The 18,403-nt window shown below is 38.5% G+C and overlaps 1 protein-coding gene across 1 annotated transcript in view; it reads left to right on the top strand.

The window, feature by feature from the left end:
* The window catches only part of GPC6 (glypican 6), a 510,839-nt gene that overhangs the window by 440,382 nt on the left and 52,054 nt on the right, over nt 1-18,403 (top strand). The window contains exons 5-6 of the mRNA XM_021402583.1: nt 2,066-2,196; nt 9,257-9,400. Coding sequence (XP_021258258.1) covers nt 2,066-2,196; nt 9,257-9,400 — 275 coding nt within the window. The remainder of the gene's footprint in view (nt 1-2,065; nt 2,197-9,256; nt 9,401-18,403) is intronic.

Genomic DNA, 18,403 nt, shown 5'->3' with positions numbered 1-18,403 from the left:
CCACTTGTTCTCATTAAGGGTCTCCTGCTCTATTCTCATACCAGCAGTTACCTATTTACTGACCTCTATTTCAATAAGTCCCTTATCTCAAACATACTTGAGCTCAACACCAGACTTGTTCAGCTTATTAGTTTCCAAATTAAACCATGTCAGAGTAAAGAAGTACCTGTCCCTACATTAAGCTGTGAGCTACTCCTGTAATGAATAAATAAATACCAATTCTTTTATGCAAAAGCTCTAATCTTAAACCTAAGACCAAACAAAGCCCAAGCCTCCAGAGTCCAGCCACCAAGACTTTTGCCAGAACACTGCTAACAAGTAGTTTTGGCAGCTGGGATTTAGGCTGATCTCATTACTTGTAAATTTCAAAGGTATAACTGTTTTATACAAGACATTCTAAATTCGCAGGGAACAAAATTCTTTCCAGTAGACCATACTTCCATCTGTGGAAAGATTAAATGCATGGATGTGCAGGTGTATATATATGTGTGTGCCTATAAATGTATACATCTTTGTATGTACATAAACTATTTTGATTCCTCTATCAGAGTTAGGTGCTGCTTTCAGTGAGCATCCCCTTGAAAAGGGCTTAAACTAAAGCATTTTAAAATGACAGACTGTCAAAATAACACCTCTGTTTGAAACTGAATTGCTATCATCTCACCATTTCTCACATTTAGTGACAAGTGTAATACACCCCACTCCAAACAAGAGGCATTCCCCTCTTACTAGCCTAAAAGTACAGTGACATTTTAGACCTGAAATTACAAAAGTGCTTAGGTAAAAAATGCTGATTTCAATTTCAGTGGGATATTTAGACACGCACTGACTGCGTATAAACTGTTAACATACTGTAACCCTCCAGTCAGGTTGTGCATGGGTGTGTGCTTCCCAGCTACTCATGTGAGACACCAGCCTCTTCTTCCCTACATCCACAGATGCATGCTTCTGTAGGAAGGAAGGAGACGGCCTTCCTGAAGGCAGGAAAGGAGCCTCAGGACTCTCCAGCCAAGTGCAGGGATAGCACTGCCATCAGAGTGATGGGGTGCTCCGTGCCTCTTGGCATAGCTTTGCAGGACTGGTACTTACTGCAGCAAAGAACAAGGGAGGTCTGTTTTAGGAGGAAGCCTGGTTAGTACATTTTGAAGCCTAAGTTTGAGGGATAAAGAAGAGAGTATGTGAAGGGTTTTGTTTATTGTGTTAATATTGCTTGTGGGCTCTGTTTAAATGTACGTAGATTCTGGAAGTCTTAGATGCTTACATACGAGAGGGAAGAAATATGATGTTCAAAAGCATAGTATATCAGATGACAGAAACTGCAATAAATCTGTGTCTGTGTGTCGAAGGAGATGAGATGTGGAAAATTGTTTTTTTTTCATTATTAATTTCTTTTCAGTTGCTTTGTTTTTGCTTGTTAGCAAATTCTACCAACTAAAATTGTTTTTGAGAAGGTCTCAAGAGCAAATTAAGTAAACAATTCTCTTTAAATTCAAAAACAAACAAATATATTTTCCTGCATAAACCTTTCAACTACAGTTTGAAATGTAGCAGGGTGAACATGGTTTATACCTATATACTATGGCAGAAATCCAATATTCATCTGCTGTACATATTGAGAGAAAATGAGATCATTAAGGTTGGAAAGAACAGCTGCTTTAATTATAACACCCTGATATATCATATCAAAGTTCTCATCATCTCACACAACCCCTAAGAATATACACCAGGGATTCATTGCTATCATCCTGCTTCTTCTTGGGACAGAGAACACATAAGCACACTCCAGAGCACTGGCTGCTTCAAGTAGTGCGGTGCTGTGTAAAATAATTGCACCCCAAACTCAATAACGCTATGGCAACTATTATTAATCTAACTTTTACAGACCCTATTCCTCTTTCCGTGGTGGTAGTGGAAGGGGGAGGTATTTCTGCTGGCCAGGGAGCTGCACTGCAGGCAGGTTCCCCACTGTCACACATCCCCACACTGCTGCCCGGAGCGCTCGGTCTGCCTGAGGCACCTGAAGGTACCCCTTCTTTAAGGGAATGGCTGCTTTGTGTTTTAACAGATGCTATGCTTCTGGTAGCGGAGAGATTAGAGGGACCATTCAACATTGAATCAGTCATGGATCCTATTGATGTCAAGATTTCTGAAGCCATCATGAACATGCAAGAAAACAGCATGCAGGTGTCGGCAAAGGTACTGTTTGGGTCACGCCTTCTCTGTTGCTCACTTATCACAAGGAGGAGAAAAAACTTATCCAGCACATTTTTTCCTGCCCAGGCCTTAAGAGAGGTTGTCCAGACAATAGAAATTGCATTTATTCATTCAGCAGTTCACCGGGCTGCCTTCGAATCCTTTGTCTAGTTAAACAAACCAGAAGTTTCCTAAAATGGAGCTGCAGGGAGAAAGGTACCACTTAGCAAACTTCAAATTAATAGTTGCAAGAACTCTGGGGGAAAACACACTGCTAAAAAATAGTGGTAACTCTGTGAGTAATATTCTGCAGAGCACATCTGGTAACTTCTGCTTGTGTCTTATCTGCGACTCCCCGTATTAACATCCACACACATTTTGATCTGTTTAGGTCAGACTGAAGCACAATGTGTTTGAGGTGAATAGAAAATGATCCATTTAACCTCCTTTAATAGCCTCTCTAGGGAAATATCATTACATTGGACAGCCTCTGATTAGCAGACCTCAGTTTGATGGAGTTTTGTCTGGATTCTGACATAAAGATAAACAGAGTTAATGATACCAGCGTCCTCCTTTCCATTTTTAGTGCATCTGTGTACACAGATCACCACCACCTCTGAACCCTGCGTTAATAAGGTCCTTTGAATTCAGTAGCAGGTGCTGTTGAGCCAGCAGTCACCAATTAATGTCTTTTCCTTAATATGCATCAGAGCACAACAGTTCAAAAAACTGAAAGTCAACAGTTTGCCAGGTTCTCTGCATTGAGAGTTTCCACCCACGTGGATTTCCCAGCAGCCAGTTAGGTGCTGGTGATACTGCTACCTGAGTCGGTGAGTTTCCATTGCTTGCAAGGAAGCTTCCATAGCTTCCTTTCCAAGGGAAAGGGAAAATTGTGGGGATAAAAGGCAGGAGGCTGAGGTTAATATTCTTCCTGCCAATCCAAAATTAGATGATTTTACAGGCCCAGTGCTGCAGGATTATAAAGATTTCCTTCAAAATGCTTTTACTTTCAACTACCGTGAAGTTATTTGGATTTTAAAAGCAGTCTACATCCTGCACAACGAGACTTTGTTTTGGCAGCAGTGATCAATGAGTTTATCAGCCAAACGTTTGGGGAATCAAAGGCCAGCTTCAGAAAACTCAGCCCTTACCTCAGAAGAGAAACAGACAATATTTTCTCTGAAAGCTGACCAAAGGCTCAGGTGTGCTTCCTTTTCACTTGCTCCAATCTCACAGCTTTTCTGTTCGTCAGGAAGCTGCATTCCCTGCCAGAATCCAATGACATCACCTTGGCACGAGATCATCTCACTACTCATTTGCAATAGAGCAGGCTGTCTGTCGTATCCCTCAGAAATATTTTATTTGCTGTAGAGGTTAATAAATCACTGAAATTCCATTTGCACTCTAAGCTTTTTCTTCTAAGAGAAATCTTATCCAATATTTTTTCAAAACCATATCAGTGAAATTTATTTCACCATATTTTCACAGATAACTGAGCTGTCTTTGCTTGAGGGGCTTTTGTATTTTCTGTGTAGACCATTATTTTCCAGAAATGCATTTTCCTTGTTTGCCTAGGTTATATCCCTCTTTTTTCATGCCCTAACCCACAGAAGTGTTTTATTATTAAAGTATGAGAAAGCAAAGTCTTTGGGTTCAGTTCTATGATCTTCAATGTCTGTCATGTCAAATCTATAGAGATGATGTATGAGCAGTCTTTGCACCATTCATCTATTGTCTAATTTTTCCCCCTTATACATACTGACCACTTAGATCTTCAGTGAAAATGACAGATACCTTGCCAGACGTAATGGGGTGCACGGAATGCAATTGCAGATCTAATGTAGGAGAAAAGCCACGCTTGTCAAATATTCTGAGACACTGCTCAGAAAGCTTCAGGCAGGGTGTTGAAATCACACTATTTTCTCTTTTTTCAAACAATTTTTTACCTTGCATTTGACTGTATCCACTGAAAATGTGGTGACTGGGAATCACAGCCTTTTTTCCACAAGTCAGTCAGCGCATTTTTACAATGGGAAAATGATGATGCACTAATGTCATGCCTGCAACACCCACATATTACACAGATTATTCTTCAACACTGACATGCAGCTTTTTCTAACTGAAAATCTGGCTGATGTCTGGAAAGAGGCTCTACACTTTGCTCAGTAGCACCTAGGGCCATTTTGTACATTGTTTCTCTCTTCAAAGGAATGGGAAAAATAACAACAAACAATAACTTTTTCAAGGAACTCTCACTGATCTCATCCCCTTTTCAGGCAGAAGACCCAGAGATCATTTAAACTAATATCCATCCCTCTCCTGTTTCAAATATTTCTGTAAATTGCTCTGTTCCAAAAGCCATTCCCATTAAACTGCACTACCAGTTTGTGTCGCAAGATATATGTTTTGTATTATACCATCTGCAATTATATATTGAAATTTATTTGAGAAAAATATGTTTGGTATAATACATTTACTGTACATTCCCGTGCGTAGAAAGGCAAAATTCAGTGACCAACAGTACATGCTTTTCAACATAATAATGCACAATCTATTCAGAACTATTTTTCTGAGAAGCAGTCTTCATGGTTACAGTTATACTGATAAATAAAAGGGGGATAAGGAGCGGTGCCTGACCTTGAGGCCAGAGTATCACAGACCAGTTCATTTCCATACTGCTGAGATCTGCGTTCTTTGAGGTTGTTTCATTCAGCAAAGAACAAGTAGGAGCAGTCCAAGAAAAAGCCCATGAGCTAACAGTTAATCAGTGCAGACAGTCAGAGTTTATTGCTGGAGTTCACATCTTGTCTTTCATTTCCTTAGAAGAGACAAACCCTCTGTCTTTCACTCTTGATGGGTGCACATCAATATTGAAACAAAATTATAGAGGTGCCACAAGTACCTCTCCTATCTTTGTACTTCTGACCAAGGACATACAGGCTCAGCCATACGCTAGTACTTGTCACTGCATAAAATGGAGCATCTCTGCTCCTAGGTCATTGACTTTTGTTGTTTGTAAGCTGGCTGTAGTTGATTCTTTCAGCACAGTTCACATTAACCAGGTACTAGTATTATGCTAAGATCTTCCAATTCATCCTGAGGCTGGAATCCTCTGTTTTCTTGATGTTTCTCTGCAGTCTGTATTCAGCACTGACTGTTTAGAGAGTCTGACCACAATCCTCTAAGCTTCATATGCTGCTCACCTTGTGTGGCTGTCATGTCCCTGAGCAACAGCCCCAAGAGGTCCTTATTTTGCCTCAGAGAAAGTCACATTTCTGACAGCTGCAATATTTGGAGATGCTTTTCAGAAAGTAGCAATGGTTTACAAAGTCAGACCCCAAGGCTCTCTGCAAGAGAAATCTACATGCTCTGAATCAGACCTAAGTTTCCATCTTCCAGAAATATGCAATGACTAAAGATCATCACAACCAAATTCCATAGCCTCATCATCTAACGCTTGCAGCAATCCTGGCAGAGTACCTTCTGCAAACCATCCTTGGAGAGTGAAAAAATTATCAATCTAGGCAGTCTGTACGTTTTAAAAGTAGGCTTGGCTACCTGGATCTACTCAGTCTTCAGTAGTCTCTGAGGACAATATCTGGTAATGATCAGGTTGCAATAGATAGACCATACAAACTCAAGGAAGAATTTCTTCACTGTGAGGCTGACAGAGCACTGACTGGAACAGGCTGTCCAGAGACTGTGGAGTCTCCTTCTCTGGAGATATCAGGACCTACCTGGACACTTTCCTGTGTAACTTGCTCTAGGGAATGTGCTTTAGCAGGGGGGTTGGACTAGATTATCTCCAGAGGTCCCTTCCAACCTCTGTGATTCTGTGATTCTGAGTGATCTTGAGTTTCTCCTGATAATGTCTGAGATGTCTTATCTTCATTACTGAAATCTCTGTCATTCGGCAGTGACACATCATTATTATTTGAACATAAAAGTGGTAAAATTAGTTAATCAATATATTGTTACTCATGGTTCGGCTCATATTCAAAATACAGTCATAGCAGACATATGCTTAACTCTTATTCTCCTTCTCCCTGAGAATATTCAGGGAGTTATCAAACACTTATGATCTTTTAAATCCTGGCCAAAACAAACTTGCTTGAAGTTCTTCACAAACTTCCTGTAAGGCTGGCAGTACTTTTAACTTTCTTGCTTGCTTGCAGTAAAAGAGTAAATCCTACACCTGTTCCATTTCAGTAATATGAATATTTAGTATCTGACTTCTGCAGAGATTGCTTGTTCACAAGAAGTGGAAGAAAACAGAAGACAGCAGAAAAGTGCTACAATTCCTCCAAATGTAGAAAATTCCCAATTTTGTTGTATCAGCATAATTTTGCCTTCATTGCTCCTCAAAACACAACATATATTTGACTATTTTCCACATTCTAAACCATCTGGTTTTATACAGATATGTTTGTGTGCACTGAGTGTTATTTGGATACCATGTCAAGATTTTTTGCTCTTCCATAAAGGCTATCCCCATAGGTGAGTCTCCCATTAGTGAGTCTTAAATCTAATTCTATCTAAGCTGATGGATGTGCCATTTTATCTATAGATATATGTTCCTTTTTGGCAATTACTTCAGCTAAAAGGATGAATGAGCTCCATGACATAGCAGACTACTTATGTATTATTTATAAGGAGGAAATCTTCATAAAGCTACTTATCCAACTTTCTTCTTAAAATAGCCCTAGAGTTTTGTATTAACAAAACCTCTTCATTTATCTGCGTTCTTTCCAGAGCCCTGTACTTTAAGAATATAATGGCACTTCAGGAAAAAAAATCAATACTGTTCTATCTGAAGATGAGAGAGTCAATGGAGCAGAGTCAAATAGAGACACTCAGAAGGAAACACTGAGCACTAGTACATCTAAATAACAGTATGATTCAAAGCTTCATAGATTCACAAATTCTTTCTGCTGGGATTCAAAACAGTGAGTTCTCTTAGGAAAAGAACTCCTTTTTTACAGTATCTACTTGCTCATCCTGAAGTAGATACCTCCATTTAGTCAGCTCAATAGAAGTAATTCTTCACTGGCTCCACTGATTCGATCACATGGCTTCGTTCATATCCCTTACCACAGAGGTTTTCTGCTGTTTGTGGCAACTTAGGATGTGCCAACTGAGCTTCAGCTGTAGTCCAGAGGGGAATGGTCTCCCACGGGTCTAGAGTTAAGACAGTCTTAACAGATCTCTCAAATATCCTAGGATATCACAAATGATTATAGATGCTGATGTGAAAGCAACCAAAGGGAGCTTTTCATCTCCACTGCCTAAGATGGGTGCTTAGATGTTGTTTAGCTCAAATATAGACACCTACATACACACACCTACATTTTGGTTTCTTAATTTCAAATGGAATTGCTTCTCTAAATTCAGATGAAGTGGACAGCACCAATTATATATAAAGTGCATTTTTTTAAAGAGTGGGTTTATGCTGCTAGTTCACAGCATGTGTAATGGAACACCAGCGCATTTTCCCATAAATTGGTCTGAACAGCTCTGTGAAGTACTTAATGTGCTTCTTCTTAGAGAGCATTTGTTAATTTGAGGTATCAGCTTTACATTTTCTGTCTTGTCAGTTAATACCTGGATGCAAATTAGAAAATGTGGTTTTTGCACTCAAAATTCAGTTACAGATCATTGCATCCTTACTGCATTCTTGCCAGGTCATTTAAAAACTAAATGATTTCTTTTTCCATGATCTAAAAATTGCTATCTAATTTCTACCTCTATTATTGTCTGGCTGTAAATAATTTTGTTCATACAAAACTACTTACTACAACTATGAAGTGAAATGCCACTATATCTGTGCTATTTTTTCCAGTATGTCACAAGAAAAATTAAATTACGAAGACTCATAGTATCTCCACATGATCATACAGGTAGCCAAACATACTCTGTGAAAGTTAAGGAGAAGATTCAGTGCCCACACTTGCCTTTCCTCTGAGAGTCAAGTTGCATGTTCTGCATAATTGCCATTTGTCTCTGTAAGCAAATGGCCTGATTGTTTAGTAGGCCAAAGGCGATTTCATAGATATCTAAATAAAGTGTTATGATTCTCATGCGTAACTTATCTACAGTCAGAAGAAATATGTAAAATTTTCCCAGCACGTATATTTGTCATTTGGACAAATAGTTTGTGTCTGGCATTAGGGTTTTGTAAAAAGCAGCTTACAATAAATGATGATGTTTAATTTCTTTTTCTTCTGAATGGTGGCAAAATGTTAAAACAGCCAAACTGTAACAAAAAAGAAGGGTTATTCCAGAACTGAAAAAGACGGCATGAAGGCAAATACTAGGATCCTATTTCATCAGAGAACTTGAAAAAATGTTGTTGCATGAATATTCTACCTCCTTTCAGTTGACCAGCTTCTGTAATAGTTCCTCCGGGATACATACTTAATATTCATAGTCAAATGTGTCTTCTATCCGCATTAGGATACACAAGATATATGCTACTGAAACTTTTTTCCAAATGAGAGAATATGAAAAATCTCATAACTCTGAACATTAGTTTTTTACCTAGGAAACAAACACACTGACAGACAACTATTCTTACAGTTGCCCACTAAACATAGCAATAGTCAGCTCTCTCATCAGGCTAGCTAGGGAATAAGAAAATAATCTAGTCAGAAGTCTATTTCATCACTGACCTTTTCTTTGAGACTACAAACAAAATTACCAGATAGGAATAGCTGTAGAGAAGGATTATGTGATTTTGTGTAAATACCATGTTTAACAAAAACTGAAACAATTATGAAACAAGTCCTGTCACAAAGGACTCGTTTGTGCTTTCAATTATTAACTTCTTAAAATAATCACCTTCATGAAGTAGGTGTTTTTAAGCACCCCATGTGTTTTTATATCTTCCCTGAGTAATTAATAATGTTTAATTATTAATCTGAGTTTTTGAGCAAGTGCTCTATTCACTGCTACCAAAACGTCAGTCAAATATGAAGTTTCAAATATATGTGAGTAAAAAGAGGATGTAAAACACCAGCCTCCCTCTGTTCTATGGCTGTCGTGTAACCTACAATGTCTTTTTCAGGTTTTTCAAGGATGTGGTCAGCCTAAACCAGCACCTGCCCTGAGATCTTCCCGTTCAGTCCCTGAAAACTTCAGTACACGGTTCAGACCATATAACCCAGAGGAGCGACCTACAACTGCTGCTGGCACAAGTTTGGATAGGCTGGTAAGGCAAAATGTACTCCATTCTTCAATAAGTAGAAATGGCTTGGTAATACAGTAGAATAATGATAATCTCCTGACAATTTTTTTTTAATAATTTCATAATCACTGCTTATAGTTTCTATGCCAGCAGTTCTGCCATTCAATAAATCTTTTTTCCCCCATTGGAAATACTACAGAATTGCATTCTAGGAGAACAATATGACTCACTTTTTATGTATTAGAAAATTTAGAAGAGAATAAATTCTTTCCCACAAGCTAAAAATTAGATGAGCCAAGAAAGGTACTCTGCAATATGAATTCTCTTTGAAAAGTAATCTACAATAACATTTTATATTTTTTATTTTATTAAAATATTTAAAATATTTAATAAAAATTTAGCAGTTAATTCAAGACATCCACTTGCAAAGGCACATTGATTTGTTCCGCTTCTTTATTTAATTATAAAATAACAACTGCTTTATTTCTATCCATCTCAAAAATTGACTTTCATCAGCTAAAACATGAGTGATCATTAATCTTGCTTTATTTATTCAATCATTTCCAAAACAAGACTTTAACACAAGATTATTTTCTCCACTACCAGTCATCACATTTCCATTTCAGATTATGATCCTCCTGCTATTTAAATATCTAAAGATTTATAGTAGGCTAATTATTATAGCTTCTAATACTATCTCAGCAATTATCTCAAGGTTAAGCCAATGGGCAAAAGTAAAGAGTTGTAAAGTATCTGAATCAAAACAGACAGTATAGCACAGCCTCTACTTTCCATGCTTATCACTGAACATTGCACAGCGTTGGTCTGTCTCGCAGAAGAGACTCGTGTTCAGGGCTGCAGCAAGAGTGAAAGCAGAGGAGCACCCAGCTGGGAACAGCTGCTGTTAGCTGGGCCTGAGGTTTTGGTGGGATGCCCTCCTGCTGAGTGCCTGACGGGTTCCAGCTGCACTGCAGCACCACTGTGCCTTGCTATGGTTCTGATCATGAGTCTAAAATGTCTGGAGGTTATTCCAATATGCACCAGACATCCAAAAACAGTAATTCAGTCAAGACCTGCATCTCTCCTTGGACCATCATTCCGTGAGTTCCTTTGATGATCACCACAGTATTCCATAGTGCCAAGTCCTTCCAAGAGCCTATGCTGTAGACCGTCAATCTATTGTATTCCCTCAATCTGTGTTGCAATTCAAATGAAAACTAGCACATTCCTAGTCAGGACATGGGATTGCTCTGCAGCTAAACCACATATTTTGAGTCCTCTTTTTCTCTGGAAACGGTATAGCCTGGTTATCCTAAAATGAGGAACAGAAAAGATCTCCATTGTAGAGTTAGCTCTCAGTATATTCATAACACAGTATGGCATCTCAGGCAAAAAATCTTGCTGGTCATGCTCAATCCATATTTGACAGGATCTTAATTTTACCCTTTATCTTTAGATTCGCAGAAGCAGTCCTTTTTGTTTGGTGCAGTGTAGGGTCTGGATCTTAACCTAGAACTTGCCAAGTTGAAGTTAAAGGTCACTGAAGCATGTAGACTTTAGTCATGCTCTGGTCAAAGTTAAAGGCTGAAAAAGAGGAAGGTGAAAGGAAAAGCATGAAGAGAAAGGCTAGTAGCACAGGTCAGCTTGGATTACCACTACACTGAAAGAACCGTTGGAGCATTTTTGCATTGAAAAAGGTTCATAAGACCTTCCATGTTCACTTAAGAATACTTCTAAACATTATTATCTTTTTACACTACAAACTTCCAAAATACTGGACAGCATCTTGAATAAAGCAGAACTCTAAGATAGATATGCTGCTGGCCTTTAAAGGCTGTAATGAATGAAAACTGCCAGTGAAGGTAATCCCTTATTACTCATAATAACTTCTAGACTTCCAAAGGGGATTTTTCTCTATGTGATTTAACTAGCTTTATTGAGGCAATATTTCAGAAAAAGAGGAAAAAAAAGAATTTAGCATTATTGCTTTTACTTCAAACAGCATTACAGGAAAATGCTTATTTGTCTTTCTTGCTGTTGATATTTAAAATAATAACTATTCATGCCCTGTTAGCTACGTATGTTGGTATCAAATCCATCTTCAAATGGCAGTGATACATATGTTATTTCCTTTTTGGTTGAGAGCAACAATCCCTGAAGTTTGAGATGGCCAGTGATCTGAGCTGGAGCAAGGAAAGGCTGTTTATGTGGATTAGTGCAGAAGGCCTTGTTTCAGAGCTGTAATCCCTTAGCAACACTTGGGAAAGGTCACTGCCTACATCCCACACCATCCTGGGTAATTTTATCCAGAAGGACTTAAATGCTGCACTCCTTCCTCACAGGAGCACCATTCAACCTGCCCACATTAGACTCTCAGTGTGTAACGCAATGAATCATTCCCTGAATCACATATCTCTCTTCACTAACTACAGACAGAGCCTGGAGGACCAGCTTCAGTTAGATCCTCTCCATCCTTGCATCATTAACAGGACACGAAGAATCCCATCCAAAGCAGTTTTTCCAGTCCGCACACTAATCATTCTCTGTTGCTTGTTAAATACAAATGTATAGCAGGATTAGAATTTTGATAGTAGCATCAAATGTTTAAAGCCCCGTTTGATTATTGTAGATGTAAGAAATACAAATAAGGAACAATTATTATCTGCTTTTATGTAGAGGAACTTTCCCTCATTGAGTCAGCCTTATAGTAATGCTTTCAGAAGTCTGTTCTGGATATTTTATTCATAAAACACTGTTAGGCCATTTAAGTTTCAACTGCCACCACAAAATCCAAACATCCAGCTATGTAAGCCTCAAAAGCAGAAGTAACAAAGAATTCTGCTTTCATGTCTTTGACAGCATGTCCTTAGAAGTGACCGAGTTTAGAAAGTATTTCCTCTGCATCTCAAGCAGGTAGCATATCTGAATCAGTTTTTAACTCGTGCTCATATTCCTGTTTATGAGCTTGATTCAGTTGAGCATATTTTATCAGGTATGTTGCGGAAAGCAGATCTCTCATAAGAAGCCTGTACTGTACAGTCAGGTACTGAACCCTTCTGAAAATGTGCTTCTTCATCCTTGCTGAACTTGTTTAATTAATTCAGCCACTGCATTTCAAGAAGAAGAGAGGTTTCCATGTGTTACTGTTGCAGCGGTAACCAGAAAAGCTTAACAAAGAAGAAACAGATCAAAATTAATTGTGAGAAATGTGAAAAAGCCCAAAAGCGTGCATAAGTGAATTTAAATGTATCGGATGTATTTAGGAAGTCACATAGAGCTCGAGAGAGTTGTCTAAGCATGGGTGTAAAGCACCATCTGAGACTCCTGAGAGCACCAGAAACAAAGGACTGACTGATGTGCAGAACTAGAGAAGACCTGGGTACCTCTGCAGCAGCAGAGGGGAGCCAGGTAGAATATGCTGCAGCATCTCGAGCAGAACCTGTGCTCAGGCAATTCCATCAAGTCTTTTCACCATGAAGCCTAAAAGCCAGGCTCTTTCTGAAGTCAATGGAGAGAAATATATGTCTTTGGAGAGTGATTCACCCCTGCAGCTAGAAACACCTCTCACCAAGTGGGAAATGAAAGGCTCAGTTTAGTTATCTGCATTTAGATATGCAACATTGTTTGAGGTCCCTCAGGGTGTCTAGGACTCAGACTGAGCTGGCAGATAGGACAGTCCTTCAGGATGCCCGTGCTCTCCTGAATCGGGGTTGAAAGCCAGGTAGGATACCTGAGAAGATGCCTAGTATATGGTACCCAACTGTCAAGTCCCCTAGTTGGGATTCAGCTGCATAAACAGTCACTTAATACTACTAAGATGCCTATGGTTTTCAAGATGTCTAAATGTTACAAGAAAAACTACAGAAGGCCTGTCTGGATGCAAGATGGAACCTCAACACTATTGAATTTACTTTATGTGCCTATATTTAGGTAACACTGAATGTACTTTATATGCCTATATTTAGGTAACTGGATTCTAATCTATTTCTCTCCTGATTATAACAGAAGCTAAAATGAGGACTTTAGTGATTAAATGTAGAGATCAGTAGTATAAATACATGTAACTACCTTCCCAAGTTTGATGTCTAGATGACTATCTCAGATGTGAATATCAGTACTTCTCATTGTTAATGGACAGAAATGATGGCCTTCATTCATTTGTCTAAACATAGGTTTAGGCAATTGAGATGCGATTAAATATTTCTAAACTACAATTTAGCTCATAAAGTACATATTTAAGCATCTCAGAGAAATCATTCCCTATCCCTCTTCTACCAAGTGCCAAATAGTGACAACTTTAGGATAAGGCATCTAGCAATTGCATCTGATGTTAAGATAAACACTAAATAACTAAATAACTAAATAACTTTAACCGTGGAACTCATCTGCTTTCGTACAGTATGAACTAAGATTTCTCATTTAAAATCTATTGCTTTTAAAAACTCGTTATCTTCTCTGTGGTTGCCTGTTTGGTATAACCTGTTTTGTTTTTCTTTTCTTTTGTTTGTTTTGTTTCTGTTTTGTTTTATTTCATTTTGTTTTTCTGCTCTCTGAATCTGTTTTCCTCTTGCTTCCCAGAGGACTATCTGGAGGACAATGCAACATGGTGTAAGCTTTGATATTCTTATTCTTCATCTTCATTCCCATTTGTCTTTGTACAATGCTAGGCAAAACACTTCTTTAAGTTTCAGATTCACCATCTTTACCTTTTGTGTCTCATGTAGGCTAAAACACTGGCAGTAATTTTACACTATGTCATTCAGTTCTGCCCAGTGCTTAGAGCTGCTGGTTCTTCCAGACAGGGATGCATTCCCTCGGTGAACTAAAAGCCAGCCAAAACATCCACATGGTCTCAGCCCCCACATACGCATGTGCAGCAAAGCAGACACTGCAGTGGCACTGAGCCGTGGGGCCCGTGTGTTGAGACAGCAGTCAAGCAAAGAAAACAAGCTCCCAGGCCATTCCAGGCTCCCTAGAGTTGTCCCTGTCTCACTGTCTGATCTTGGGCAAAGCACTTAGCTGCTTTGTGTGAGTTTGTGAAGTAGATCCCCTTACCCTTCCCAGCTTCAGAAGCTTTGTGAGTTTCAGAGGTCCCTGAGTTTCAGACAAAGGCCCCCTCAGCAGGCCAAGGGGAGGGCAGGAAGGCAGCACAACACAGGGATGCATCACCTCACTTGTGAAATACCTCACAGCATTTAGCTTGGCCTATTATATCCTGCTTCTTGGCAGGACTAACTGATCTACAGAGAGCAACATGCTGATGTAGCCATACCTACTTCCTGCATTTGAGCAGCCTCAAGTACCTCTGAATCCACCATGCCATCGTACAGCACAGTGCTGCTTTTATTCACCTGGAATTTCTCCCAAGAACATAAATGCAGCCTGACCTGGCTGGACGTGTGTAAAATAATTCCAAGTTTTCTTCTGAGAGGACGTGGAAGCTTTCTTGATTTTCCACAAGGGAGCTGATGCACTATTAACCATGTAATGCATAATGCACATGCATACTATGGAGACAGGCAACTGAGAAATTGGCCATAGCATTTGGGGAGTGATTTACATTCAAGCACAGTATAGTGGCTGCATAGATAAGTGGATGAAAATGCACCTACTCTGAAAATTAAACCTTTCATGCTCTTTACCCGAGGGAGGTGAATATATTTTGTCACACTTTGTAGGAAAATGTTGCCTTATCTTCCCTCCTGGTTTCTTTAAAATAAAAGTAAATTAAGTCTCAGCTTCTGTGAACAAAAGACCCTGAAATGGCTAATTCAGGAATACAGTGGGATGTATTTTAAGTGACCATTCATTCATATTTTAAAGTATATTTTATTCCATTGTGTAATGATTTTTGTTACAATAAAAAACTCAATAGTAACCTAAGAAATCCGTTGTGAACAATTCCTTCCCAATGCTCCAAAACTACATGAAGCAGAAAATATAATGCAAAAAATAAATAAATAAATAAATAAAAGCAGTAGACCAAAATTAACAGGACAATATACCTTGAAGACATTGATCTGAATTGCCTGGCAAATCCTCTGGAGCGCTCCCAACAACAGAGTTTTGTTAGAATCCATTTAGTCCAGAGTCTAGAAATGTTAAATATATGCAATGATAGCACAATATTCCTGAGATAGGATGTTTATAGCCCGGATTTTATTTCTCAAGAGACTCTAGAATAAAATCCAGTACTTATAAATCTTAGAGGGTTTAAAATACTGAAATGAATTTTTCAAACACCTTTTGCATACAGAGCCCATAGGGAAAAATGCAGTGAGTCTGTAAAAGACTTCATAACTCAGGAGGTATTGGTCACACTTTTAAGAGTGTAGTTAACAGACTCCCACAAGTATTTAAGATGCCTTCTGACTTCCCACAGGCTACTCCCCCCACAAGGCCTAGATGCTGTGCTGTTGGACATGCCATCTCTTCCTGTGTGCTGTTAATTATCAGCAGATAACTCCTGTAAAATGCAAGGTGCTCAGTTCCTCCAGTTTTAGATTTTATGTGTTTAGAGTTCTGCTTCTTATTAGCTGTCTGGATACAACACATAACATTTAATTAATAAATATATTTCACAACATTTGTCGTGGTCATTTGGTGTCAGATTTAGGATTTGCTTGGTTCTTCTCAAACAGGTGTTTGTGTAGAATCAGATTTTGTTTATTCTCAGTTTCTGTGTCACTGCAACATCTAAGTAAGTTTAAATCTGTGCTATCACTTCTTCCTTTCTGGTTAATACTAGTTTCAGGTGGCAAAGGTGAGTGAATGATGGTGGCTGTCAGAATCCTCCTGGGAGACCTGCCAGAGATCTGTTTTTAAAAACGATGATATTATTCCATAACCCAGCTGAACAGTTCTGCATGCTGCTATCCCTGATGCATTGCACTCCTAATGTGCATGAAGCTGTTACTAAGAAAGTGCTTTATTACACTGGTTGCCTCTGTCTTCAGGTGAAATGGGTCTGCTTGCTGTTCAAACTTGGTTTAGTACAAGCAAGGAAAAACTACCTTCCAATAATAACAGAAAGACAGCTCTCTACCTTAATTAATTGTCCAATAATTTTTTTTTTTACATTTGTAAAATCTTGATCACCATGCAGGGTCTCCCTTGCCTGAACAGGGATGTGTTGTTGTCCGACTGTCCCATTGAACACAGTGTTTGTTTTGAGCATCTTCTAAACATGTACTTGTTAGGAAGTTGAGCTTCCTTTATCTGATGGGTGTGAAAGTCTACTTAGAGTCATCATCTCATTTCCAGGAGTGTCTTAGATGTATAAGCAGTATAATGTACATCTGCAAACAGAATCTGCTCCCAGTTAGTAGATTTCTCTACACACAAAGATTTTAAAAATGGAAGCCAAGGGTCTTCAGTTATTGAGGCATGAAGTGATTCCTGAACTTGGCTATTAATGTAAAGAAAAGCAGGATATACAAGCTAAATTTTGCACGTGTGCATATCAATCAATAAAAACATGAGGTTGGACTTATTTTCTCTATCTTTTAACATTTCTAATGTTGCTATTTAAGTCTGAGCTATCGTGTCATTCTCTTATTAATCAGTGGCGAGAACTAGACACCTCCAGACCTTGTTTAAGGTACTCATTTGGAAATGACAAGAATCTGAATTACCATTTGAATTTCACATTTCTCCCCACTGAGTATGAAGAGAGTCTGAATGATTAGCTCCGACAGCCAATTTGTAGATGTCTTAATGTAAGTGCAATACCAGGCTTTTGAGTTAGGCTTTATGAATCAGAAGTGCACAAAAGGAGAACTGCATCTGTAAAATATACTGATAGATATTTCTTATCATACTTCTAATCATAGTTATTGTTGTGGCATCACCAGGTATCTAGGAGGCTTGCTAGTGTGCAGCAAAAATAGTTCATTCTGGAGGCCGCACTACTTGGCCAATGGCAATTCCCCCCTGTAAATCTGAATTAAAATCCAGTTCCTTCTATTTGATATTTTTGCCTCTGCTCAAAAAAGGGTAGGGTTGTTGTTTTTTTTTCAACATACAGAAAGTTTTTATTATCAGCCTCTAGAAGATGAGCCTAAGTAGGAAATATATCAACACTGCTCTTTCAGCTGAAAGATAGATCACATTTCATGCACCTGTGCATGAATCTGTGCAGAAGGAAAGTGAATTCTTAATGTTCTTGTTAATGTTACAGAAAGATAGTGACTGTATAAAAATCCTCTGCACTTTAGCATTTTGACATGATACTAAGAGAAGAAATTGGTAGCAGGGCTTCTATCCCTACTTGCAGTACATAAACCATGCTCATTTAGATGCTTCCAAGTAACATGAGAGTAACAACTATGACTGACTACCTGTCTGAAAGATGTTATGTTGCAATGTATTCTTACAGGGTTAATACGACTACCAGCAACAGGTTCTAAAAGCAATACTAAGTTTCCATTAAAAAAAAGGGATTTTGTAATATATCACCAGTTCATTTACCACTAGAGAATTAGAGAGTCCTTTTGTGCACATGATCACAGACTATATAATATCTTCTCAGCTTCAAGTTTAACATGCACAAGTATGGATGCTAACAGAGAAATTAAAGCTTTGATTATTTCTGAATTGCAAGCAGTGATTCTCATTCTCCAAAGGAAAATATGTGTTACCCTGTACTGGCAATTAGTTCTCTGGAGCCTTTTGCAGCAATTTTTATTGTGCTAGATTGCAGCACACAGATATATTGTGAACTCATATCAGGAGTGTGCAATGCTGGACTCCACTAATAACAAATAGTAGGTTACAGCAGACTAAAAACTGATTTCCCAGGCTAAACATCTCACACATTTTTCTTGGCTGTAATAGAAATTGACATCTTATGGACTTTTATGTATACTACTAGTAGTTAAATGTAGGTAAAATGCTGGAACTATAAAGATTAATACATATAGTGACCCTTTTGTGAACTTTCCTTAGTCAAGAACAAATATTTTACATTTTAAAAGATTTCCTATATTTTTTTTCCTCCTTTGCTCTCCCATTCTGCAGTTATATCAG

The sequence above is a fragment of the Numida meleagris genome, chromosome 1 (assembly GCF_002078875.1).
Source record: "Numida meleagris isolate 19003 breed g44 Domestic line chromosome 1, NumMel1.0, whole genome shotgun sequence".
Classification (NCBI taxonomy): Eukaryota; Metazoa; Chordata; class Aves; order Galliformes; family Numididae; genus Numida; species Numida meleagris.
The sequence above is the reverse complement of the archived record's forward strand: the minus strand, read 5'-3'. Positions and strand labels throughout refer to the sequence as shown.